This window comes from Chrysoperla carnea, chromosome 2 (genome assembly GCF_905475395.1).
Source record: "Chrysoperla carnea chromosome 2, inChrCarn1.1, whole genome shotgun sequence".
Lineage (NCBI taxonomy): Eukaryota > Metazoa > Arthropoda > Insecta > Neuroptera > Chrysopidae > Chrysoperla > Chrysoperla carnea.
The window spans coordinates 69,712,462-69,739,679 of NC_058338.1; the positions used below are offsets into that span (position 1 = coordinate 69,712,462).

At 30.3% G+C, this 27,218-nt stretch overlaps 1 protein-coding gene across 1 annotated transcript; it reads right to left on the reverse strand.

Moving 5' to 3' along the window:
* Window positions 1-13,528: 13,528 nt before the first annotated feature.
* On the reverse strand, window positions 13,529-17,319 carry LOC123292882. Its single transcript, XM_044873596.1, has 2 exons — window positions 14,110-17,319; window positions 13,529-13,588 (listed from the first exon to the last, which is right to left on the reverse strand). The coding sequence occupies exons 1-2, from the start codon at window positions 17,317-17,319 to the stop codon at window positions 13,529-13,531; spliced, it is 3,270 nt and encodes a 1,089-aa protein (XP_044729531.1).
* Window positions 17,320-27,218: the final 9,899 nt, after the last annotated feature.

The following is a 27,218-nucleotide window of genomic DNA, read 5'->3' on the forward strand; positions in this document are numbered from 1 at the left end:
TTATATCTTTTTGATAAATAATACAAAAAGCCCCCCTAAATATTTACAGTATGATTACGCCTATGATTAACATATTATTGTTAACTAAATACATTTTTAGTTAATTTTCAATCATGTCCAAATCTTTTTGGTTTGGTATATAAACAGAGGTTGGTACTGTCTATGTATACTAATACTGTTACTATTACTGACGGTTTTCATATAAAAGTCTTAAATCAGTGAGAACTAACTGAACTGACAACCAATGGTGAGGAGCTAGCTCATTACAAGAAATGATTCGGCATTATTTAACAGTAGCAGTTCTAAGATACAATTTATACTTATATAATACTTATACTACAGGGTGGACCTATGTTATTTAATATCCGAAAATCCGAATAAAATAGATGAGTTATACTTTAGACGCGATTGTCTCTCTATGAATCTGCCTCTAACAGACTTAACTTGAAAGCTGGTTTAATTGAAACGATTAGCTTAAATACTTATTAGCCTTTGGTGTAAATGCACAAGTCCTTACTACGAAAAATGACTCGCGTCAATTGTTAGAAATCTTTAAAAAAACATTTATTGCCTACTCCGATAATTTGCATTCACGTTTACTTCCAAATACAACGATTAAAATTAACTTTTTCAAACCGATTTGAAAAACAGTCGAGAATTTGAAATACATAAGCTTTTGCTTAATAATTTATCTCGCCCTAAAATATGTAGAAATCCTGACACCATTTATCAGTTTTGCATCTTTTTCGGTAGTATAAGTGGCGTCAAGATCCAATTTGGGTAAAAAAAATCACTTAATCGTAATTTTTCAAAGTAAACGTGAATGCACTTTTTCGTGTTATTATTTTCTTGTAAAATGGATTGAACAGACTCTCATTCTTGATGTGAGCATTGTTGCCGAAATTCAATTCGGTATTTTCATATTTTGTTAAGAAATGCGAAAATAAATCATCGATATTCCCTATTGATATGAGTGAGAGTCTAGATCAGATTCCTAACACATTTTTCGGTCTATATATTTTTGTGTTGCCAGTGTACATAACATTTTTGGTGAGACATCCTGTATATCGCATAGTACCTATATTTTAAATATTTGAGTATTTCTTTTGATATTAAATCGATAGGAATCAAAAACTCCAAAATAAATTACTTATTTAATGGTTAATAATTCAACTCATTTTACATTCTTTATTAAAGATATGAAGTGATTTTTGTTGGTGTACAGAATATTATTTCAGCGAAGTAAATAAAGAACTAAGTCGAAGTCTTAGAAACTTTGAGAAAATTATGTTTGAATAACTAAGAACTATTTAAATACCTTCTATGAATGTCTGGATGTTTCACATTTAATGTCATGGACTGAGACATGCTGATCATGTGCAAAAATTTCATGTTTAATTTTTTACCAAAATATGGAAGTATAGTCGATATTATCGGTACTGCTTTTTATATCAATTTCCGTATAGAATACACAAAATCAGTGAAAATCGAAGAGTATGACGTATGGCAACTTGTATGACGTAAATATTAAGTGTTTGTCAAATAATCGAAAACTATAATACATGTATAACGTATACGTAATTCAAATTGCTTATTTATTAATTTTGTAAGTCAACTTTAACATTAACCGTTTCGTGTTTTAACCGTGTTTTATTAACAAATAAAACATTTGCGCCACTAACTCATGCGTTACTAATGATATTTGACACCTTAGAAACACATTTCATGAGATTTTTACAAAATGCGAGTGGTTCCTTTCATTTTCCTTTATTTGTAACATCTTTAATCAATAATAGTCGTCAAATAATACAGCAGGCGGTTTCAATATTAAGTTTACATGACGGCTGACCAAATTTTTCTCCAATAAAACTTTTTTTACTTGAAATTTTTCAGTATTCACGGCGGCATAATCAAGAAATGCGTCAAGTGAAATCTGTCAAAATCAGCCCATGACATCTAAAATTCCGACATTTATGGAGGGCACTTAAAAATTTAATATACTCCATAAATCAATTCTCCTTACTTAATGATTTTATTAAAATAATAATAACATTTTTTTAAATAGATAAATTTTTTTGCATTTTAATTTAAAAAAACATAATTGGATCACCTTTGACTAAAAATACTGCACGTCCGGGATTTAATAATATACTATTATTATTAAGAAAGCAGATGACATCCTGACCGGATGAATACCATGTACGTAATACTTAAATACACAGGTACCTACGCTATATTATAATAATAATTATTATTATTTTAAATATTTATAAAAATACTAGCCATTCCAAGTACGCTTCGCTGTTTATAATACAAAAAGGCTAAATTCTTAAATGAGCAACATAGGTCAATTGCTTCTTGGGTCCGTAGGACTCATCTCCTAAACCGATGCAGATAAAACACAAAGTTAAATATAATAAAAATGTTCTCTATAAAAAAATAAACATCTTTTGTTTGAAACATTTTTTCGTAAACTGTCACTGTTTGCCCTTGAAGGCGCAAATTAGGTCAAAACTTTGATAGAGAGATATAGATAACTTTGATAAAGAGATTATAAAAAATAGAGAATTGTAAATTTGCAGGTAGCCTTCAACTAGTGGTTTTTTGTAACATTCTCGACAAACGAAAAAAATTCCACAAAATACTCGAATAAGACCTAACGAAATTTTCAAAACCCAAAAAAATGTTTAACTGTGGTGGTTTTTTAAACTCTACTAATTTATAAAAAAAAAAAAAAAAATAACGCAAGCACTGATATTCAACACTTTCTATACAAAGTGTTTCAACAATTAACTCAGTCAATTGTTTGTTTTCACTTGTTTTTCTAGAATTTCGACACTCTGCATTTAGAAAAGGGCACTTTTCTGACTATATGTGTATTAACAAATTGTCAATATTTTAACGTTATCTACCATTAAATAAAGTCCTGCTATATAACTTGGACCATTGTGTTACCCTGGGCTTAGTAAATATTTTATCTTAATCGGTCATGTTGTTAAAAAATATCACGATTACAAACAAACACACCAACGATTGTATATAAGTAAAAATTATGATATGATTATGATATGTAGAAGAAATTAATAAGCAAACGCATAGTTCTATATACATAGTATAGTACACGTGATAAACGACCCTTAACATAAAAGGGGTCATGTGGGACCGTCACGCCACGTGCCACATCACATCATATCATCAATCTAATCCCTCTATCTATATTTATATTTTAAAAAAATCATACACATTATAAAAATGTTTACCAAAAGAGGAAATTATGATAAATTAAATAATATAATTAAATTGTGTATGTATAACTTGTTCACTGAAATATCGTTCAGTTTTGCAAAAGTACCCAAAAGAAAGACATAAGAAAATAGCATTTATATATAAAAAAATGAAACTTTCATGAGATCTAGTAACGTTTTCGAGAGTTTATTTTAAGACGACTGAATTTCAGATATTTCTTTCCTTATTGAACCAATACCCGGGCTATTTTAGAGAGACTAACCTTGAAACAATCAAGTACAATTTTAAAGCACAAATTTTAATTTAACTGATTCGATCTTTTTATTTCTGCTTTAAAATAACTAATATTTAGCAAAATTATAAGTTCGAATCAATTAAATTGCTCCGCTCGAAACACACTTTGAAGTTTCAAAGGTTGGCGTCTCTAAAATAACCCTGGTACAGGTAGGGTAGAAGTATGTCTTGCACCTGAGAGTGATTGCTAATCCTGGGTACGTACTAGTAATTGCTTTAATCTCCTAAGTTTATCAATCGATTTTAATTTTGATTTCAGATCTTGTCATCTATTTTCGCACATTTTCAAATTTTAACGAAAGATACATTGAAATAGTCGCCCTATTAGCTCAATTGGTTAAGGCGTAACCAATTCCGTCCGCAGTATGCTTAGGGTAACGGGTTCGATTCCCGCCGTCGCAACAAAATTAATTTAATAACTAGTTGTGATGGGCTGGTGTAGTGCATGGTATATGATGAGTGCAAGGAGGTGCACTCAGCCTCTGAAATGGAGGAGCTGATAAATGAAATAATCAGCGGAAAGATGGTAAAAATACATATATGGTATCACAGTGGGCTCTATAGCCTAAATGTGTCCTTCGTGGACAGCCAATATAACCAAACCTAACCTACATTGAAATCGACATCAGGGCAAAGGCCTATTTCACCTAACTTGACGGGACTATTGTTGTTAATTTAAATTAACAGGAATTGCCAAAATAGTGGGAGGTCCAATTAGATGGACTCTGTTCCAAGTTGCGGTAGCTCAAATATGCTGATTAAAAACAACAAAGATGCTCACTTACGGCAAGTAAGATAATATGCAGTTTAAAATGATGGATATAAGTTACCTGTAATTGTTAATTATAATTGCAGGTAGGTAAGTTAAGTTGAACATGTACCTACAAACATAACACGGTACATACAACTCTAATGCTGGTGCAACTAATTAACATGGTCAGTCATTTATATTTTTAACTGTATCATATATTATTTTTTTATCATTAATAATAGTAAGACATAAAAAGATTCCAAACCAACTTTGGCTTTAAGTATATTATAAGCTTACACACCAGTAGTGTGGTACAGTATAAGACAAAAATTATACCTCATTTCACTACAAGCCTATATAGTCTTACCAAGCATTGTGGTAAGCTTTTACCACAATGCGTGTTAAAAGCACCAAAACTTTTTAACAATGTTGTACCAAGATACGCAGTACTGAGAAATACTGCGTTAAGTAAATTTCAACTTAGGGAAAAAGAATTTAAGGAGGAAGAGAAACTAAACCAGGATAATCGACCACCAAAAGTTTACGCACTGAAAGTACGGAACGGGCAATAAGCGGTTCAAATTCATCGTCTGAATGAACAGCCATCTTACTGGAGTTATTTTTTAAACTTATATATATTTAGTTAATTTTCTTGATACAAATAAAAATAAAATTTATAATTAACTTGAAAATATAATTTATGTAATTTTCTGGTTTAAGGTATTTTAAGATCGCAAAAAAATAATTTGGAAAATGGATAGGTTTCTAAGTGAATTTTAAAATAAACTTATTTTTAAATTTGACATATTACCCATAAAAATGCACATACCTATCTAGACTTACTTGATAAAATGACAAAATTTGAAAGTGAAATTAGAATTGATTAAAAAACGAAGAAATTATAATCAATCAAAGATTGTATTCAAAGGTTGCCCATCTCCTTTTTACAAAACAAAGTTTTATATGTAATCTGTATGGCGATACCCATGTATGACGTCACTAGTGAGTATCTTTTTTCTTTCTCTTTGTTTAATTAGGAATTTTAAACGTTCATATCACTTTTTTATTCGTGAAGTGAGAATTCATCTGAAGTGAGTTTTTGAATTAAAAATATTGATATGAATGAAAGCGTACTTTGCAAATGAATAACAAACAGGTAAGAGCAACTCACCTAATATGTTGATATTAATCTACTATCATTAACAATGTTATGAACTTAAGACGGTCACAATTCTACAACCATAACAATTGAGAACGAACTTTCTTCTTTTATACATTTTTTATCTTTTGGATTCAAAGAAAGATTTGTAACCTCATTGCTTTGTGACGTTTAACAAAAAGAAAACCGACTTCAAAAGAAAAACTTTTCAAAAAAAAAAACAAATTAATATGCACTAAAAAGTAAAAAAAATAATATAATGTACTTAAAATTATTGTTATATTTGGAGTCGGTGTCAGCCAAGAAAACAACTCTGACAGAACAGTTTACTACATTAGCTTGGCTGACACCGACTCAAAAATAACAATAATTTTAACTACATTATATCATCGTTATTCTTTTACTTGTTAGTGCATATTAATTTGTTTCGGAAAACAAATACACTAACTAATTTGTCACAAAAGAATCATCGAAATCGGTTGGCGTGATATTGAGTTATTCGTCCTCTTTTCCTGCATACTTAATGCATGATTTTCTCATATATTATCAGAATTGGACCAAATTGAAATGGGACCGTACGAGAAGCAAAAGCTTTCAAATCATCAATCATCAAAATCAGTTCACCCAGTCGAAAGTTCTGAAGTAACACACAATAAAAAAATACAGTCGAATTGAACTCCTCCTTTTTTGTTTGAAGTCGGTTAAAAAGTAATAGTACCCAAATATTGTACAAAAAATGCGGAAATTGTCAATTATACACGAGAGGTAAGTTTATTTCCATCGATTGTGTAAGAGACAGTCTGCAACTCTGCACGAGTTTCACACACTATTTTCTTACCCGAATACGTAATAAGGTCTCTCTTTTTAGTCAGAAAACGGAGTAAGAAGAAAGTACTGAATGTAAAGAAAATAATTTGAAGGACATTAATTTGTTGGGTGTATATGCCCATCTTTTGCCTAATTTTCCCATAATTTTAGCAAAATTCCCTCACCTCTTTTTAGTATCATAATTATAAATTTTTCTATCGGAAAACTTCATAAATCTTTATTTGCACTGTACCCTGATAAATAAAACATTCATGTAGATAATCGAACTGAAAAACCAAGATTTTTTATTCTGCATCATTTTTCGCCTTTGCACATCTCACGAATTTGATTTTATTTTTAGAATTTTGATGTTCTTCATTTTACAACTATAAATTTTATCTGTCGCCCATCTTGCCCCCCCCTCCCTTCTGACCTATTGTAAAGTATAAAAACATTTAATAATATAGGTATATAAAGTATATTGATTCTAAGAAGTGAATTTAACAACAAATAATGATTTATGTAATTATAAAATATTAATTATTTAGAAATATTAATAATTAATGTTTTCATTATTGTGGTATTATTTTACGTTTAAATATTCATAATAATGGAACTATAACTCAATATTAGTTATTAGTTAGAGTTACTTGTAATTTGTAATCATAATAATACTGATAGACATGTTTTGTAACAAAAATCTTTTATAATAATTATAATTATTATATATTTATGTTATAATAATACTATGACTTCTACCAGTATTTTTCTCATCAATTTTTAGAACTGCACAAATTACCAGAATTTTGTACAATTTTAATATCTAGGATATAGCGCGTCAAAAAATCCACGAACCTTAACTTTCTGTCGCATAGAAACTAAGCTCTTGAGTCGATTTGGAGCATTTTCTCTCAAAGGACAGAAGGCTCATTTTCGAGATAAAGAGGGGTGTATTTATATGGGAAGAAAAGTGGACCCTGACCGTCTGGAACCAATGGTAAGTCAAATAAAGCATCCATTTTTTTATAAACTGAGAAAAATAGTGGTAGACAAAACTTTATGGCTGTTTCAGATTTCAAAGGGAAGTGGGGGTTGAAATAAACTGGAAAAAAGTGGATCCTAATCAGGTAAACTCAAAACTGTTTTTCTTGTTACAACATGTGGCAGACACCGGAGGACTGGCAGTATTACGGTAATTAAAATAGGTAAAAACTGAAAAAAAATTTATTCTGCTTGCCAAATTAACTTCCATTACAACGAAAAACTTAGTATAGTAAATTTTGTAAATGAACACAAAAGGCTTCCAATATTTTTCATAATTTTCTCTTGCTCCTATCAGACGTCTAAGCCTCTATTTAATGTGTGTTCTCCATAACTAAGCAGCATTTCTTGAAAGCCAAAGTATCGCTTTCTAAAATTTTACTAAAAGTAACATTTTTCAAAAAACTCGATATTCATTTTAATCTTTGAAAAAATGTTACGAAGGAAATACCTTTCAATATTCTTATAGTTGTACATTACATACGTGTTAATTGATACTTTTCTTAATGTTTTAACATTTAAATTTTATCAAAAACTTTTCTTGATTTTAATATAACAGCAGAACATGTTCCTTGCGAGAAGTTTTCAAAACTATTCAATTCAAGATTTTTTATTTCTTAATAGAAAATTGTATTCACAGTTTTCAAACGTCTGCAATAGCAGTTTTATGCACATTTCCTATATATCTTGAATACTGTGAAAATTTTCCAAATATTTTCTTCTGAAATCTGAATATGAAATCGAAGATGCAATCTATTATAGAAAACATTTACGCAAAAATTGATGCAAATTATTATAGAATGTTTTTGATATTCCAAAAAATTAAATTTTATATTCCTTATTATACCATGTATATTTATATATAATATATATCAAGGTATACTAAGTTTAGTCCCAAGTTTGAACGCTTAAAAATATTGATATTACGAACAAAACACTGGTATAGGTGTTTATAAAATCACCTAATTAGTCCATTTCCGTTTGTCTGTCTGTCCGTCTTTCTGTCGACACGATAACACAAAACAAAAAGAGATATCAAACTGAAACTTTTATGGCGGGCTTATTACGTAAAAAGTCAGGTCGAGTTCATAAATGAACAACGTAAGTCAATTAGGTCTTGGGTCCGTAGGACCCATCTTATAAATCGTACGAAATAGAACAAAAGTTTAAATGTAAAAAATATTTCTTATAAAAACTAAACAACTTTTGTTTGAAACATTTTTTCGTAAATATCACTGTTTACCTGCGTGGGCGCAAATTAGGTGCAAATTTTATAGTATGTATTATATGGAAATATCAATTATGTGTGTGTGGCTACTTTAGAATGAATATTTTTCATTACTTACGTAACGTAAAAAGACAAACGATTACGTCTTAAACACATGGTATTTCAACAATTACCTTAGTCAATTGTTTGTTTTCACGTGTTTTAAAAATAAATTATTTATTATTGTCAACGTAATAAAAAAACATAATTGATCGTTATATCATATCACTATAGTAAAACATCTTTAGGATTCACGGATTGTTGGTTAGTCAAGTCAGTAATACATATTTTGATTCAATTCCCATGCGAATTACATAATAATTATCAAAATAATTTAATATAATAACTAGGTACTTTTTTATAATCCATATTGTTCACTATTATTTTCATCGTGTCCACCACCCATAGTCTCTCACGGAAAAAAATATATATAAGGGGAATTCTTCTACCTTGAGACTAAAAAAGATATCTAACAGTGTTATATAACAGCATTTGTGAATTGTTTCAATCGTGGTTGAAAATTTTGATTTAGAAATTACATGGTAATTTTTCCTTAAAATTTTTAATTTGCCATTTTATGGCAGGTCCAAGAAGAAAGACAAACCAAGAAAAATTCATTTTACGAGTGAAATTTACCAAATTTAAAAAAAAAAGGTATGTCGTGGGACAGTCGATATGAACTATGTTCCCTTCGCTTTAAATTATGTATTTTTATTTTATTTTTTTAAATCTATTGGTGTGGATCTCATTGAGAATACACTTGATATTTTTTAAACTATACTTATATTTAAAATAATAAATACACTTAATATTTAAGGTAATAAACTTTAAAAAAGTGCCGGTCGATGTGAGACACTTTTATCGCTGAGCCCCCATCCGCCACACGCACAAGAAGGAACATAGTTCCGACAATACAGAAAGTAAAATCAATTATACTTAGTACAGTTAAAGGTGTTACAAGTAAAGTCATATATCATTAGTAAGACATGAGTAAGTTTTCTCAAATGTTTCCATTTGTTAATAAACAATAAACTGTTAGTTATTGAAATAAATACCACGATACTCGAAATAAAATTGTATATTAAGAAATTCTATTTAAAAAAATACAATTAAAAAACATACAACGGACTTACATGTCGCTAAATATCGATATTTCGATTGCAACGCAATCATCGTCAGTAGCAAAATTTATTCATATTACACATTACAAACATTTTACACAAAATAAAAAAATTTTAAAATAAATATTACCAACAAACAGTAACGATTTACAAAAAATGAAAATACAAAAATTATCACAAAATAGATGCTAGTAGATAACATTAAGGGTGTTGTTTTAGAACCCCAAGATAGGCTCATTTCTTTTGATGTCACTGCTCTATCTTAAGGAATTAAAATACATTAAAAACGTTGCCGTTTTTAATGGCTACTCAACCAATGTTGTAGATTCTATCCTCCGAAAATGCCAATGGCGTAAAGGAATTAGGGATACAACCTCTTTTGAGAAGATTTCCGAAAAGAATAAGTGGGCTAGAGTTATATTTAACCATCATTGTAATAACAAGACAGATAGAATTTTGAACAAATCTGGAATTTCAGGATCCAATTCCGGAAGCCCAGAAATCGGGTATCTACAAATTTCTTGCTCGAACTGTCCTAAAATTTATTTGGGGCAGACCAAGCGACAGATGTCAATCCGTGAAAAAGAACATATAAGCGATGTCAAGAATCATCGAATTGAGAAATCTTGCATTGAGGACCATGTTTTAAATACAGAACACAAAATTCTACCTGCCAAGTTAATTAAATCAGTTAGACATCACAATAGTTTAGATGCTTACGAAAGTATTTTAATCCATAAAGCAGGCAATAAGACTCTGAACTGGGATAAAGGTCCTATACCTGACTCTGAATTGATAAAATGGACAACTGTTAAAGGTCAAGCCATAAAACAATTCTCGTCGGTTATAGCGAACTTGGACACACCCATTTCACAAACGATACCAAATTTTAGATATAAATTAAGGTCGATAAAAGAATTTTTCAAACCCACTAAATAATTTGTTGTGAAATGTTTACAAAAAGGTTGGTGGTATTGAGAAATTTTTTCTTCAAATTTGTGATAATTTTTGTATTTTCATTTTTTGTAAATCGTTACTGTTTTGTTGGTAATGTTTATTTTAAAATTTTTTTATTTTGTGTAAAATGTTTGTAATGTGTAATATGAATAAATTTTGCTACTGCCGATGATTGCGTTGCAATCGAAATATCGATATTTAGCGACATGTAAGTCCGTTGTATGTTTTTTAATTGTATTTTTTAAATAGAATTTCTTAATATACAATTTTATTTCGAGTATCGTGGTATTTATTTCAATAACTATGTTTCAACTCGAAGTGAACAAGAATTCATCCTTAAATAAACTGTTAATTCAATGAAACGATCAATGTTAAAGTTGACTTACAAAATTAATAAATAGGCAACTTAATTAAGTTACGTACACGTTATACATGTATAATAGTATTACTTATTGTTGTTGTTTACATTTAATCATGCACACGATATTTACATCATGGTCTATTAGACTATATTTTGATATAATATGTTACATACAGGCGTAAACTAAAATAGTTTTAATGTATAAAATTATTTTAATTATACGTAATGTATAATAGTTTTCGATTATTTGACAAACATTTAACATTTACGTCATACAAGTTGCCTATTTACTAGTTTTTTTAGTGAACTTGAACATTGATCGTTTAATTGAATTAAAAATTTATTGTTTATTAACAAATAGAAACATTTGCGCCACCATCATGCTTTACTAATGATATTTGACATCTGGTGAAGCCGACAATCTCCTAGCAATAAGTTGATTAAATTCGACTTCGCAATTGCTGAGCAAGTGGACTGTGCAGCGGGAGCAACAGTTCCACACAATGTGCACAAAATAAAAAAATATCAGGATGTAAAAACACTTACCGGTTTATTTTCTCCACGTGGCTTCAATAATTAACCGCCTCCATAAAATTAGGGAAATATAGGATAATTTTAAGGAGTGATGACGGTTAAAAAATATGAATGGGAGCACTTATCACTTAAAGTATTTTTACTTAAATCCTTTAAATTTTATACACATATACGGAACTTATTAAATAGAAAATTTTGAGTTCACAACGACGGGTGTGTTCTCAAGCAGCGCAAAAAAAACTATCTATCTTGTCCTCATGGAGGTCAAAATCTGAGTCTACTCGAACTTGCTTATACAAATTGCATAATCTGTTATTTTTTACATAAAAATAGATATAAATCAGTAAACAAGATCGATTATTAAAATGATCGATATAATTTATTTGAATAGTGGATCAGTGGCGTCACCATTCCCCCAGCCTTTAAAGGATCAGGCCTTTTAAATCGTTACTGTAGGAATAATGAAAACGCCACGACACTTAAGTAAAAATTAAAGCTAAATTCCTATATTGAATCAAATTATCTAAATGAGAATGAGTAAAAAAAAAAAAAAAAAAATATATATATATAATTTCAACGGACAAAACGACGGAAAATTATTTAATTTACAATTAAAGTTTGACTCTATTGAGTCGGCAGCGGACAAAGGCGGACAACAGGTCGTGTATACACGCCTAATTTAGTGCGTACCTTGGCCACTCTTACAATGCCATCGGTTCCCTCAAACACTTCCTCTATGACACCCAACGGCCAATGAAGAGGGGGAGTATTATCTTCTAATATGATGACTACATTCCCTATTTTAACTGGGTTCACAGAACTGTTCCATTTTTGACGGATTTGGAGCCCCGACAAATATTCCCTGTGCCATCGCTTCCAATAGGATCGTACAATAGCATCCAATAGATGTTTGCGATGGACTAAATTTATTGGTTCATCAGTGACCATGGTACTTGGGATCGATGATAGGGGCGCCTGATTCAAAAAATGGGCTGGTGTCAAAGCTGTGGGATCAGTAGGATCCGAACTAAGTACGTACAGAGGCCTTGAATTAAGTAAGGCTTCTATTTGTGTTAAAACGGTTGCTAGCTCCTCGTAAGTAAGCACCTGTGTGCCTATTACCCTGTATAAATGTTGCTTTACACATTTTACCGCACTCTCCCAAATACCGCCGAAGTGCGGGCTACGAGCTGGGTTAAATTGCCACTTAATTTTTCTTTTAAGTAGCTCCCTTTTCAGCGCATCATTGTAGTCAGATGATTCTATAAGTTTATATACTTCTTTGAGATACGAATGAGCACCTACAAAGTTTGTACCTCGGTCAGAGTATAAAACTGAAATGGTTCCTCTTCGAGCAAGGAACCTTTTTAATGCGGCAATAAAAGTGTCCGTTGACAAATCTGAAGCGAGTTCTAGATGTAATGCTTTAGTTGTCAAACATACGAATAAACACAAATAGGCCTTTTGGCTTCTAACTCCTCTGTGCCTACTTAATGTTATGGTGAAGGGGCCAGCAAAATCAACACCAGAATGCTCAAAGCTTTTACTTTGAGTCACTCGAGGTGCCGGTAAATCTGCCATAAGCGGAAAAACTGGTTTTGGTTTCAGTTTAAAACAACGATTACATGAGTGTACTCGTTGTCTAACAATTTGACGAGCAGAAAGTATCCAATACTTTTGTCTAAGAATTGATAATAGCAGGTTAGGACCAGTATGTAAGTTTTGCTCATGAGTGTAATCAATAAGAAGATTCGTAAAATGGTCCCTTTTTGGTAATAATATAGGGTGTTGTGCATCAAACCCAATTGAAGCATTTGTTAAGCGTCCTCCAACGCGTAAAATTTTATTATTTAAAAATGGACGAAGCGTTATAAGTGATTTGGAACAATTATCGCCATTTTCAATAGCCTTTATTTCGTTAGAAAAATGTTTATTCTGAATTACTTGAATTAAATAGCTCTCTGCAGCCTCCAAATCTTCAATAGTGAACTCATTTCTCCTTGGAATAAGTTTTAGAAAACGCAGGATATAGATCATCGAATGCAACAACCTAGACCAAGAAGAATGCCTGAGTATAAGTTCATTTATTCCAGTAGGGAGATTTCGAGACACATGTAGAGATATTGAATTTTCATCAGTATATTCTTCAATATCGGGAATAAATTCTAAAGGCCAAGTTTCAATAGGATTTATTAACCATGAAGGGCCTGTTAACCAAGATTTGTGATTTATGAAAGCAGCTGGCAATAAACCCCGAGAAATACAATCTGCAGGATTTTCGACTCCAGGAATGTGGTACCAAAATTTGGAATCTAAATATGATTGTATTTTAGAAACTCGATTTGCAACAAATGTTTTACGCAAATGTGGGGACGAGTGAATCCAATTCAATACAACGGTTGAATCGGAAAAGGCGAAAATTTTTGAAATACTGTGACGATCGTTATAAGTTTTTACTACAAAAGAAATTAATTTTGCAAGTAAAAGCGCGGCACAAAGTTCCAATCGTGGTATTGACACTGTTTTCAGAGGGGAAACCTTGGACTTTGAGCAAACTAAGCTGATATTTACCTTTTCATCATTTATAGTGCGAAAATAAATACAAGCGCCATAGGCCGTTTCACTTGCATCTGCGAAACCAATTAATACGATTTGGCTTTTCAAATTAATTTGCAGATGGCGAGGCACATTAAATTGTTCCAATAAATGCAGTTCATCAATAAATTTCTTCCAACTATTTTGGATAGGTAATGGAGCTTCATCATCCCAATTAAGTTTGCGTTTCCACAGTTCCTTTATTAAATTTTTTGCAAATAGAACGACGGGTGATACAAAACCCAAAGGATCAAACATTCTCGCAACTGCAGACAGAATATTTCGCTTCGAGCATTTTCCTGTCGAAATATCCGTATTAAACGAGAACATATCTGCTCTAGGATTCCAATTTAATCCCAAAATTTTTAAGGATTCCGTATCAAAAGTTATAGACTGAGACGAACGAAGGTTCTCTGGAATATGATGAAGTAACTCGGGAGAGTTGGAACACCATTTAACTAGTGGAAAACCCCCAGCCAAGAATAACTCCACCATTTGTTTATGAAGAGTGACTGCACTCTTAATATCTGCAACGCTGCATACCAAATCATCAACATAAAAATCACGAGTTGCAACCGCAGACGCTAAAGGATAATTTGCCGCCTCGTCCTTGGCTAATTGTTGAACTGTTCTAATAGCTAAATATGGACTTGGCTTTACTCCAAAAGAAACGGTATTCAGCGAATAAACCGATAAAGGGAGTTCAGGAGAGTCACGCCACAATATTAACTGGAACTTACGATGCTCTTTGCAAATATTTATTTGGCGATACATTTGTTTAATGTCTGCAGTCATTGCAATCGAGTATAATCGAAAATTCAATAATATTTGTTGCAGATCTGATTGAAGCTTGGGACCCGTATGCAATAACTCATTCAAGGAAACTGATGTACTGGACTTCGCACTTGAATCAAACACTACTCTGAGTGGAGTAGTAGGACTGTCAACTTTGCGCACACAATGATGTGGAATAAAATAATTTGGAGAAGTCACATCATTTAAAGGAACCAATGTCATGTGATTTTGTTGAATATAATCATGAATGACCGACGAATAGGTTTCTTTTAACGAAGGTTCAGTTTGGAACCGTTTCTCCAGATTAAAAAAGCGTTTTCGTGCCATATTATATGAATCTCCTAGTCTTTGAGGATTTTCCTTAAAAGGCAGACACACGGTATACCGCCCGGAAGATTCTCTAGTTATGGTTGAAGTGAATATTTTTTCACATTCCATATCTTCAGGATTTGGACTAGAGGATTCTGGAACTTCTTCTAGTTCCCAGAACCGTTTTACTAACGATTCGACCGGAGTGGTAATAGCATAGAAGTTTTGAGTCGTAGTTGTGTCAGAACATGTAGGTACTTCACCCATTACCACGTATCCCAAGGGGGTATGAACAGCTATAGGACTGAGCGAAGGGCCAATAACTTTAGCTGTTCCTAATAATTGTGCAAACATGGATGCACCTATTATTCCATGTATAGTTGAAGGAACATGGAAAGTCTCATCAGCCAAACATAAATCCTTCAAATGTTCAAAGGACGTAATGTCGATGTTTGTTGAAGGAAGCTGGTTGGTGATTTTATCTATAACTAAACATTCTAATGGATAACATTTAGTAGGGTCAAATCTAGACGATACCAATATATTGGTTTGACCTCTAACTGATTTCGTATGCGATCCAATACCTATAACGGATGTAAAAACTTTTACTATTGGTAAATTTAGAACTTGACAACATTCGGAGGTAATGAAATTACTTTGAGATGCAGAATCCAATAAAAACCTCAATTTATGAATATTTCCAAATTTATCTTGTACATTCACTATTGCGGTAGATAATAATACAGTTTTAGTTACTACTATATTTCGAACTGCAGAGCAAGCAGTAACATTGGTATTTGTTTTTGATTTTTCGTCAACATTTAATACATCAATAGATGAATTATCTTCACTAGTTTTCGAATTGAATGACTTTGTATTGTCAAAATGAAGCATCGTGTGATGTTTTGACTTGCAGACAGAGCATAAGTTTTCAGATCTACAAACGTTAATTTTATGTTTATCGGATAAACAATTTAAACATAATGATTTGTCCATAACGATTTTGTATCTTTCCTGTGGGGACAATTTTCTAAATTGACTGCAGCGATATATGCTATGTGACACACGTTGAGTGCATGCGGGGCATTTAAAAATATCCTCCTTTTTGGCTACAAAGCTGTGTGTGCTTTTAGCTGATTTTTGAGGATTAATTGAAATTGTTTTTGCACTTGGAGTTTGAGTTTTAACTTTATAGGCATCAGACGAGGAAGAATTGCATAGCGTTCTAATATGGCCTTTAATGAAAGAGATGAAACCAGAATAAGTTGGAAGTGTGTTTCCCTTTAAAGACATTTCAAAAAACTTTCTAGTTTCACAATCTAATTTGGAAAGTGCGATAAAAACTAAAACATAATCAAGCAAATCATCAATTTTTAAATTCTTCAAAGCAGTAACCGAAGTATCGAAAACTTCTAAAAATGAATTTAAATGCGCAGCGGATTCCAATTTAGATTGTTTAAAATTTAATAACTGTGATAGATAAGTGTCCATTAAAAGTCGTTTGTCTTCAAAGCGTTCCTTTAATAAATCTTTAATTATTTGATAATTGGCAGCGGTGGGGATAATGCCCGTACACATTTCTAATGCATGTCCCCGCAATGCTGAAAGTAGATAGTTTACTTTCGAATTATCATCCAAAGATCTATTATTGTCAATCAAACTTTGAAAGGTTTCCCAAAAAACAGGCCAATGTTTTTTACTACCATCAAATGTTGGTAATACAATTTTAGGTAGAACAGGTGTCATATTAGAAGATGTTGTAGGTACAGAGGTTTGAGGCTTGACTTCATTATAAGCGGCGTTTATGTGACCAACCAATTGTTGGCTGCTACTAATAGTTTGATAATTTACTTCATATGCTTCATCTAATTGTAAATTAATGTCATTTATTTTCATAACAACATCCTTAATTTCAGACATTATCTCGTTGACAGTGGTATATTCAGCCAAAAAAGTTTTTAAAACAGATTGGTCATTCAATAATTTAGTATAACCATGAATACGTTGAATTTGTAAAAAGTACATTTGTTTTAAGCCTTCATATTGGCTTAACTCACGTTTAAGTGATTGTTCACGAGTCATTTTGAAACGAATTAAATGTAACAAAAAATAATATTATTGAAATATACAATGTGTTTCACAAAAATTTTATGAGTTTGAATTAATTACAAGTTTACAGATGCGAATTAAATTATCAAAATTAAGCAGCGAATAAATTAATTTTTAATACAATAAAACAATTCAGCTTTGTGGAATTTCAATTTATAAGTTATTATAATTTATAAATTATGAGAAAAAAAATATATATACAAAGTAAACACGCTGTATAATATTTCAATATGTATCTCTAACACCTGGAATGTGGAATAAACGATTACAAGTTTCAGTGATTTAAATTCTAAACAACACCCAAACAGATTTGTACAAGCAAGTTGATAATTCAATAATTTTTTAACAAAAATTGAAACACTTGTTACTATTATTAATATTTCAATTTTAATAAAACTAATTTAACATAAATTATCGAATAATAATTAAGAAAAATAATTAAAACTGAAATAACAAGATCAATAACCGGTTCAGATCCGCGTTATGGATAAAATATGATCCAGATCCGGTTCGCTAGGACCAAAATATGGTGAAGCCGACAATCTCCTAGCAATAAGTTGATTAAATTCGACTTCGCAATTGCTGAGCAAGTGGACTGTGCAGCGGGAGCAACAGTTCCACACAATGTGCACAAAATAAAAAAATATCAGGATGTAAAAACACTTACCGGTTTATTTTCTCCACGTGGCTTCAATAATTAACCGCCTCCATAAAATTAGGGAAATATAGGATAATTTTAAGGAGTGATGACGGTTAAAAAATATGAATGGGAGCACTTATCACTTAAAGTATTTTTACTTAAATCCTTTAAATTTTATACACATATACGGAACTTATTAAATAGAAAATTTTGAGTTCACAACGACGGGTGTGTTCTCAAGCAGCGCAAAAAAAACTATCTATCTTGTCCTCATGGAGGTCAAAATCTGAGTCTACTCGAACTTGCTTATACAAATTGCATAATCTGTTATTTTTTACATAAAAATAGATATAAATCAGTAAACAAGATCGATTATTAAAATGATCGATATAATTTATTTGAATAGTGGATCAGTGGCGTCACCAACATCTAAGAAACACATTTCATTAGGTTTCTTTCAATTCCCTTTATTAGCCGATTTTTGTAACATCTTTTACTGTACTAAAATCAGCTAATTTATTTGGCTATGATGCTAGAGACAAACAATTTCGCACAAATTACTATATTACTTTTTTGATAAAGATGTGTTTTAAGAAGGCTTTATTTTTAATTTTTTTTTATAAAATAAATCAAAATTAATACTCTAATATCGAATTAGAATATAAATTTCTGGAAATCAGCAATTAACATAAGCGGAGACAAAATCCTACGTCTAATTTTTTAGTTAAACACCGGTCAATAGTCGCTTTATTACAGGTTTTCGGTCTCTCGATAAGAAAGAATGGCTGTACTTGTAAGACTAACTATCTGTGATTCGATAATTCAAATGTAAACCAATTTAAAAAAGTCGCTTGAAAAAAAGTAAATGTAACTAATAAAAGTACATGGTATATGTTTTTTAACTCATAAACAATTGAAAAAACATTTGTTGACAAGTTGACAATGTTATAAAATACTACTTGTTTACTTGTAGGTCTAGGACCAAACATGGTTTTTGATAGTTACTTGAAAACAGCTTAAGAAATTTAAGAAACAACTTTTTCCTCTTTTGCTTCTCTTTTAGAGGGTCAGGAAATTTGTAATAGTCCAGCAAGCTAAAAATTGGTGAATATATTTCGAGGACGATACTAAAATAAATAAAAAATGCAAAAATATTTTATCCTGTACTCTTTTTGTTAGATAATGGCAATTTTCAAGATGTAGAACGATGGGCACCCTAGTTTGTTTTATGATTTGAAATTGATTTTGCAATTTTTTTTTCAATTCAATCTTCTTATTTAATGGTATAAGAGGCAACGTAAAAAAGTTGCAAATGTTTGCATATTTCAAGATCATTCGAAGACTATTTTTTTAATATCATTTTTCATGTACCTTTAGCAATAAAAATTATAATTACCAAATATTTTTGCCGTTTAAGGTATTTGTCTTTGTACAATATTATAAAACTAGTGTACTACATCATACAGCAGTCACTACTACATCATATGCTTAGCACACTCAAATAAGTATTAATTTTAATATGCTTTTAACTCGACTGTCCATTTATCACGTATTCTGTATGATAATAGCATGATAATAAACATCTGTAATTCTGTATATATAATAGACATCTCTCTTACACTACTTATACTCTAAATATAATTGTTTCTGTTATACAAAAAATTTAAATAACTTTGAGTGACTATATCTCAAGAATGAAGCGATCAATAGTTTTTGTTTTTATTTTTAAACTCACATGCACAAATTCATGAATGTTCAGTTTTTTTTATGAAAATATCTTAAATCAAGTTTTTTCCTAGAATTAAAAAACTTGTTAAAACACAACAAAACGCAACCTTTTCTATGCTCTCCATGTTAATTATCCGAACTTTAATTGTATTTAACTCGAAGAGACGGTCAATCGACTTCAAATTTTTTTTGTTAATGTATTATTATATTCCTAATAAGTATACACAAATTTAGAATTTTCTGTCGATATGCCTATAGCAAGACAACTACCTTAATACTGCGCCAGATGCTATTCTAATAACTAAAAAACCTTATTATAACATCATGAACCTTATTATAACGAAAAATAAGAATAAAATTTTTCGATGTCTGCCTTGGTTTTCGAAAGAGCGAAAACTAAATAATTAAACAAAATTTTCGATATTTTGAAAATTACTCCAGATATCGAAATATTTTATTCTTACTTTTGATTGAAAATTTCGGGCACAACGGGTTTTTTTTTTATTTTCAATAATTTATTAAGGTTTTAACTTTAGTTTAAATAGTTTTTTTTTATTTCCACCGACGGGCAACTCCGCTCCTAAAATTTTCAAATTTTTTTATATTTAGCCCAACTTCATATAGAAAAATCAAGCCTTTATCCAAAATTGCCCTGGCGTTCATACATTCATTAATGTGACTGTAATTCTAAGTTAGTTAATATAGTTGAAGAGCATCCCACTTTAATTAACGTAATCGCCCTAACGTACGAAACATCTTCATAACAACCTATTATTCAACAAGGAAAGGAATACCTCAGCCGTTTCTTATTTGAATGTCACCCTCAATGAATATTCCTCAATTTAAAGTTTTTCACGCCATAGAAAATATAGGAATCCTGAAAAAGTCTCCGGTTTGACGATTTTCATAGAAGAAAATGCCTTAGACTTTTTCAGCTATTCACTATTTACTGTCAAATACCATGCTTGATCCTAGATCTATTGTATTAAACCATGTTCTTTAAACACGAAACGAATGTGAAACACAAAACATTCAAAAGATTTCTTTTTTTTGTGTGTTTTTTTTATCTTGATATCTTTTTTGTTTTTGATTGTATTACAATAAAATTTATGTATTTTAAATAAGAAAGGAAGAAACGTGGTTTACTGTTAAAAACCGTATTTTTTTGTTTATTATTCTACTTATTATTATATAACAAAAATATTTCCATGTTTGTATTTCCATTTAAATATATTTTTTGTATAGAAAAATTAGAAATGATATATTTTAACAGAATAATAAATTATTTAAAACAAGTGAAAACAAACAATTGACTAAGTTAATTGTTGAAATACCATGTATAGACAGTGTTGATTACTCTGTCACATTACCCAAACATACATGTCAAACATATATAACTGATATTCCCATATAATACATAGGTACTATACAATTTGCGCATAATTTGCGCTCTCAAGGGTAAAAAGTGATGTTTACGAACAAAAGTTGTTTATTTCTATTAAAAGTATTTCAAACAAAAGATTTTTGTTCTATCTCTAACGGTTTACATGATGATTTACAAGATCCAATTGACCTATGTTGCTCATTTACGAACTCAACCTCATTTTTTACGTCCTAAGCATGCTATAAAAATTTCAGCTTGATATCTCTTTTCGTTTTTGAGTATTCGTGATGACAGACGGACAAACAGACGACAGACAGATGACAGACAGACAGACAACCGGAAATGGACTAATTAGGTGTTTTTATGAACACCTATACCAAAGTTTTGTTCACAGTATTAATATTTTTATGCGTTACAAACTTGGGCCTAGGTTAAGTTGTGTACAGGGTTACAGGGTGTAAGTTGAAAATTGAATAGTCAAATAAAAGTGGCTGACTTGTCCGATCATTTTGTTCAAAAAGTGGTAGTTGAGACCGGAAAAAAGAAGTAGGTCTGGTAAAAATTCGATTGTTTTTACTTAAAGATTTCATAATTTGCCAAAAGTAATGAAAATCCAATATACTTATTAAAGAAATAGTTTCTAAGAAACTACCCGAAAACGATTCGAATAATTGGCTAATGGAAGAGACATTTCCAAAATGTTTAAATTAAATCAGAAATAAAAAATTTGTCTAAAATTTTTACGATTTTCTTAAAAAATCGAAAATATTCCAAAAAAAATTTTTTTTGTGAAATTAATTAAAACTCAGTGTCCCTATCCCTATCTGCAATTATGTTATAAATGTGAAAATAAGGTTGTTGTCTGTTACACTTTAACGCAAACTGAACTGAATAGATTTGAATTAAACTGCACAATAATATAACTCTTCAGAATAACACATGATCTATAATTTATAAAAATATAATTTTAACATTTCAGTACGCCATCTATGAGCATCATTTTGAACCATAAATTAAATATTTCTTGTGTAAAACAATTATACTTATACCTGTGTAAAACAATTCCTACCCCTATTTTGAGTGTTATAAAAGTGGGATAAGTGAGAGGAAGAGATGTAGAAGCTATAACGCAATGGTCTTCACTTTTAAGCCCAGCGTAGCCGGCGGATATCAAGCTTGTATAAAATAATATTGAATTAAAAAATTCAACAATTCATGTAACGTATTTAATGTATATAACGTAATGTATTTTCTATGGTATCGCTCAAAACCTCCCTTGAAAATTAACAAAGCCTATAAGTAATGGTAGATTAACAAAAAAAAGCCTTAGATATGGCAAACTCCTAATTATTATAAACAAGGTCGTAGAAAATAAATTTGACTATATTTTATGAATGAGTACCTAAGAGCCATACAGACTACAACACCTAGGGTGCTTATTGCTCATTCAGATGTTTGAATTTTTTTTATAAACCCTTAAACTTTAAGGAAAAATTTTCTAAATGCTGAAACACTACGTCCATAATATTGATTGTCTTAAGATTCCAGATCTAATTAGCACTTGATAAAACTGACATATATTTTCCTTTCTTTTTTCATTTTCTACAAAGATGGTTAAATGATTCAAAACTCTATCTATATTTAACCATAATTTTGAATCAATAAAAAAGGAATCTCTTTGCATATGGAGGTGGTGGTGAGTACTTTACACCAGAATTTTTAATATTATTTAAGTTTTTTGAAAAAAATTATGTAAATGTTAGTTGGAATATAATAAAGATATCAAAATTGGACATATCCTTTTTAGATAACAATAACAATAACAGAAAAACCACACCCAATTAACAAGTTCTAGTTTAGTTTAGATATCTCATAACAACAAGTCCATTTGAAGTTGGTTTACCCATATTAAAACATACGTGAAAGGTAAAATTATATTCAAAAGTCATCTTAATGCGTGACTGTGGACCACAATCTGTGATGACTTAAGGTTTACAACCATCAAATTATACCTAAAATAAACTATTTGGTAGTCCGAAAAATATTATCATAGTGATATCTGGATAGATTATAGGACAGTAAAATCTATACAACAAATAAAATCGAAAAACGTGAAGTAAAGCTGCTTTTTTTGGTATGTTATTTGGACCCTTTAAAAGAGTGTAAAATTACGTTTTGCAAGCAAAAAAAATGTGTGCTACCTGCGTAATCCGTGAAAAACTGCAAAATTTTCAGCCTTTTTTCAGTTTAATTCAAAAACTATGAATTTTTAACATTAGTTGCTTCTATCACTTTGAAAGTATATTACATTTTAAACAGTTACATGGTTTTCAGAAATGTTAAAATTTTTTGTTTGAATGAGTTTTGCTTATGTTAAACCGTTAGAGATAGAACAAAAGTTTAAATGTAAATGATGATCCTTATAAAAATATAACAATCTTATGTTTGAAACAATTTTTCGTACACATCATTTGTGTATTTTTTCGTAAGGGGCAAATTTGGGGCAAGATTTTGATGTCCATTTTCTCGAAAAATATAAAAAAAAGAGAGATGAAAACTTGTAAGTTGCTTTGACCAGTGAGTCGTAGGGAAAATTTTTGAAAAAACGAAAAATAATTTTTCTAGCATATATTTTGAACAATTTTCAAACTTTTTTAAAACTAGTATAAATGGCAGCCGAAAGGCAATGTAAAAAGCTGCTTTTTTGGTATATTATTTGGAATTCGCATTCCGTAAAAACTGAAAAAAGTCAGAAAATTTGGAGCACAACTTTTTTTTTGCTCGCAAAACGTAGTTTCACACTCTCCTACGGAGTACGAAAAGATAAAAAAAAGTAGCTTTACACCGCGTTTTGCGATTTCAATGTACATATTAAAATGTCTGTTAAACAAAGTTTAGAGTGACGTACTGTAAAATTACAGTGTTCTGTCCGATCAATCTTAAGTCAATACGATTTACTTTTTGGTTTAAAAATATACAGCCTAAGTATAAGTCTACGATTCGCTATAGTTTTTATACTACCAAGTAGGTATACCAAACATATTTATCTGAAAAATGGCGTCATTGTCTTTTTTTTCCCTTGACAAACTCTAATATAGGTAAATATAAAACATTATGTTTATTATATCACAAACTAGCGATCGGCCCCGGCTTCGCACGAGTGCAATACTGATACAAAATATACTGTGTGAATGGTTATTGAAATAAATAACACGATACTCGAAATAAAATATTTAGCGAAATGTAAGTCTGTTGTATGTTTTTTAATTGTATTTTTAAATACAATTTTTTAATATACAATTTTATTTCGAGTATCGTGTTATTTATTTCAAAAACTATGTCTCAACTCGAAGTCAACAAAAACGCATCCTGTGTGAATGTGTTTATTTACGACATCGCATTAGAAACCTCTAAAATTATCAGTGTTTCTCTACTATCTCTGGAATCACACGATCCATGAAAAAAAGGATATCAAAATATCCTTTAGTAGTTTTAAATATCTAAGAATACATAAGACAGACATGGGGAAGCGACTTTGCCTTACAGTATATAGTGATTTTAGTGCATGGGCACTTATATGACAAATGCCGTTTTGTTGGGTTATTTAAATAGAACAATTTTAATTGTTCTTTTTCGAAAAAATCCATAGAGTAATTAAAAGTTAACACTTTTTCAGAACTCTATGAGTCTATAATTACCATCACTAGTCCAAATACTCTATGATAATAAACTCTAAACTAATTGCATATTTTGCTTGAGTATCTTATACACGAAATCTCAAAGGAAGACTTGTATTATCACGGAGAAATTGAAAAAGGACTGTCAGAAAAGATTTCATCAGTTCTGAAGTAAAAACTAAAATGCACTTTACCAATTCCAACATAAGACTTCTATAATGCATGTAAACAATATTGTCTCATACTTTTTTTATATTATGTATGTAATAAATAAATAAAGAAAATTATTTACATATCCGGTCAATAATTACCAGTTAAAGTTGGTTCCGGTTGGTAATTTCATTTCAAGTACGTCATATTTTTTTAAATAAAAAGGTAAACAAATTGTAAATATTATATAAATAACATATATTATTATTTGATAATTCATATTCTCATACTTTAACAACGAGAACAAATAAGAGTTCTGTCTTTAATTTATATTTCTCAAAATTATATAGGCTTTGTTTTTCTAGGATATGAAAATGAATGCTTTCTATAAAAATGAAAGGAAATTTCATAAATTTACAAAACGTTCAAATATACAAGTGAATTTAAGCGATTGTAGATATATCGAAAGCTAAATAGTTAAACAAAATTTTCAATTTTCGCTATTTTGAAAATTACTCCAGGTATCGACAAATTGTATTCTTACATTTTCACACAAATTGTTATAACTATTTTGATATCTACTTGTAACTTGTAACTTATTTCAATAGTTATAACATAATTCACCATCAGAATTGAAAATTTATATTTTTTAAATATAAATGTCCCTACTACCATGCTCTTACATTCTTAATTAGTCAGGCACAACGATTTTTTTTGTTTTCAATTATTCATTCAGGTTTTAACTTTAATTTAAATAGTTTTTAAAACCAATGTTAAATATATCTACTTTTGAAGTCATTTATTTATTTAAATCATCTCTCGAGTAAAAAATATACAAATTTTTACTTCATTTCCGGTCTATATGTAAAAAGATATTACTGGGATACGATTTGGTACCCACAAATTACATTACAACTTCAATAGCAAAAAATTCAAGAAATCACAAACTATATATAAAAAATTTAACTCACTTTTATTTTGAAATCGTATCCGTTTTGCAGAAGAGTTGAATGTCGATGATGATCGTTTCATATCAAATTGATCCAAAATACTTGGTGACCAATAATTCAATATTGTCTTGTTGTTATCCTGTTTAGACATTATACTATCCTTTTCACTAAACACATTATCGTCACTGTCTATTAAATTTTTATCAAAATCATTTTCCAGTTTTATATTCGCACGCATTATGCTACACAAATTTAATTTACGAAACACTATTATTATGTATTTCAAATAAATTTGCAAAGTAAATTCGAAAGATTCTGAAATAGTAATAATATTTTTCCTTACATACTATCATAAGAAATTATTGGACAAAATATTAAGAGTGGACTTTGATGATCAATGAGTGAATGAAACTTTGAGTGTGAAATAAAACTTTTACCATTCCTGGGCCTAGAAACATAAATTATCATGAAGACTTCTGAGGTGGTGAAGATAGTTTGTCATAGAAAGGTAAGCCAGGGGACGAGGTAGATATTTAAATGAACCAGTTATACATCTTGCATTTCTCATTTTATGTTGAACGCTAAAAATACAGTGAAATCTGCTTAAGTGAGACATCAAGGGGACCAACAAATTTGTCTCACTTATAGAGGTATTCCGCTTTCCAAGTGTCTCAGGTAGAAGGCTAGAATACAGATTATTTCAGTTTTAGAGATGCGATTCTTAGATAAAATAACGTATTATCAAATTAAATATTATAATAAAATATAGTATTATTAACTAAAATAACGTATTATCGAATCATTAAAGAAAGTATTATGATAAACGTACACGTTTTAGTTTTCTTTGTCCTTCAGAACATTGTGAATTGGTTGAATTTCATCTTTATTCTGAATTATTCTACAAAGAGTAAATTTTAGCACATTAAATTCGATACAGACTTCATCGCATGTCTTCCCACTTTCATAAACGCATATTAATTATATTCGTTTCGGCATTTTTCAAATAAACATCCGTATGAGAGTAAAGCAAAACTAAAACTGATGGTCATTGAGGTTCAAAACTAGTTAAGTGAGGAATTTGCGGGCAGAATAAGAATAAGTAAGTAAACAAACAAAACGATATGTTACCTCAGTTATCAGTTACAGAGGTTAATGTCTACAAAATTCACTCGCTGTCTCATGTATAGGTAACTATGATAATAAAATCGAAAGAGCGAATTCCAGATATAGAAGTTTGCTTCGTCCCACTAACAGAGATAATTCAATGCCAAAATGTTGGAACCTTAGCCGGAGTTCTAGTTATGAAGGCTTCCCACTTATCCAGGTCCCACTTAACCAAGTTC

What these genes read in the sequence shown, in the direction of transcription:
- LOC123292882 (XM_044873596.1), bottom strand. Translation starts at nt 17,319, where the DNA reads ATGACTCGTGAACAATCACTTAAACGTGAGTTAAGCCAATATGAAGGC. An exon ending in GCACTATAAATGATGAAAAG is followed by an intron (nt 13,589 to 14,109) that starts GTAAATATCAGC and finishes TTCTTGGTCTAG; the next exon opens with GTTGTTGCATTCGATGATCT.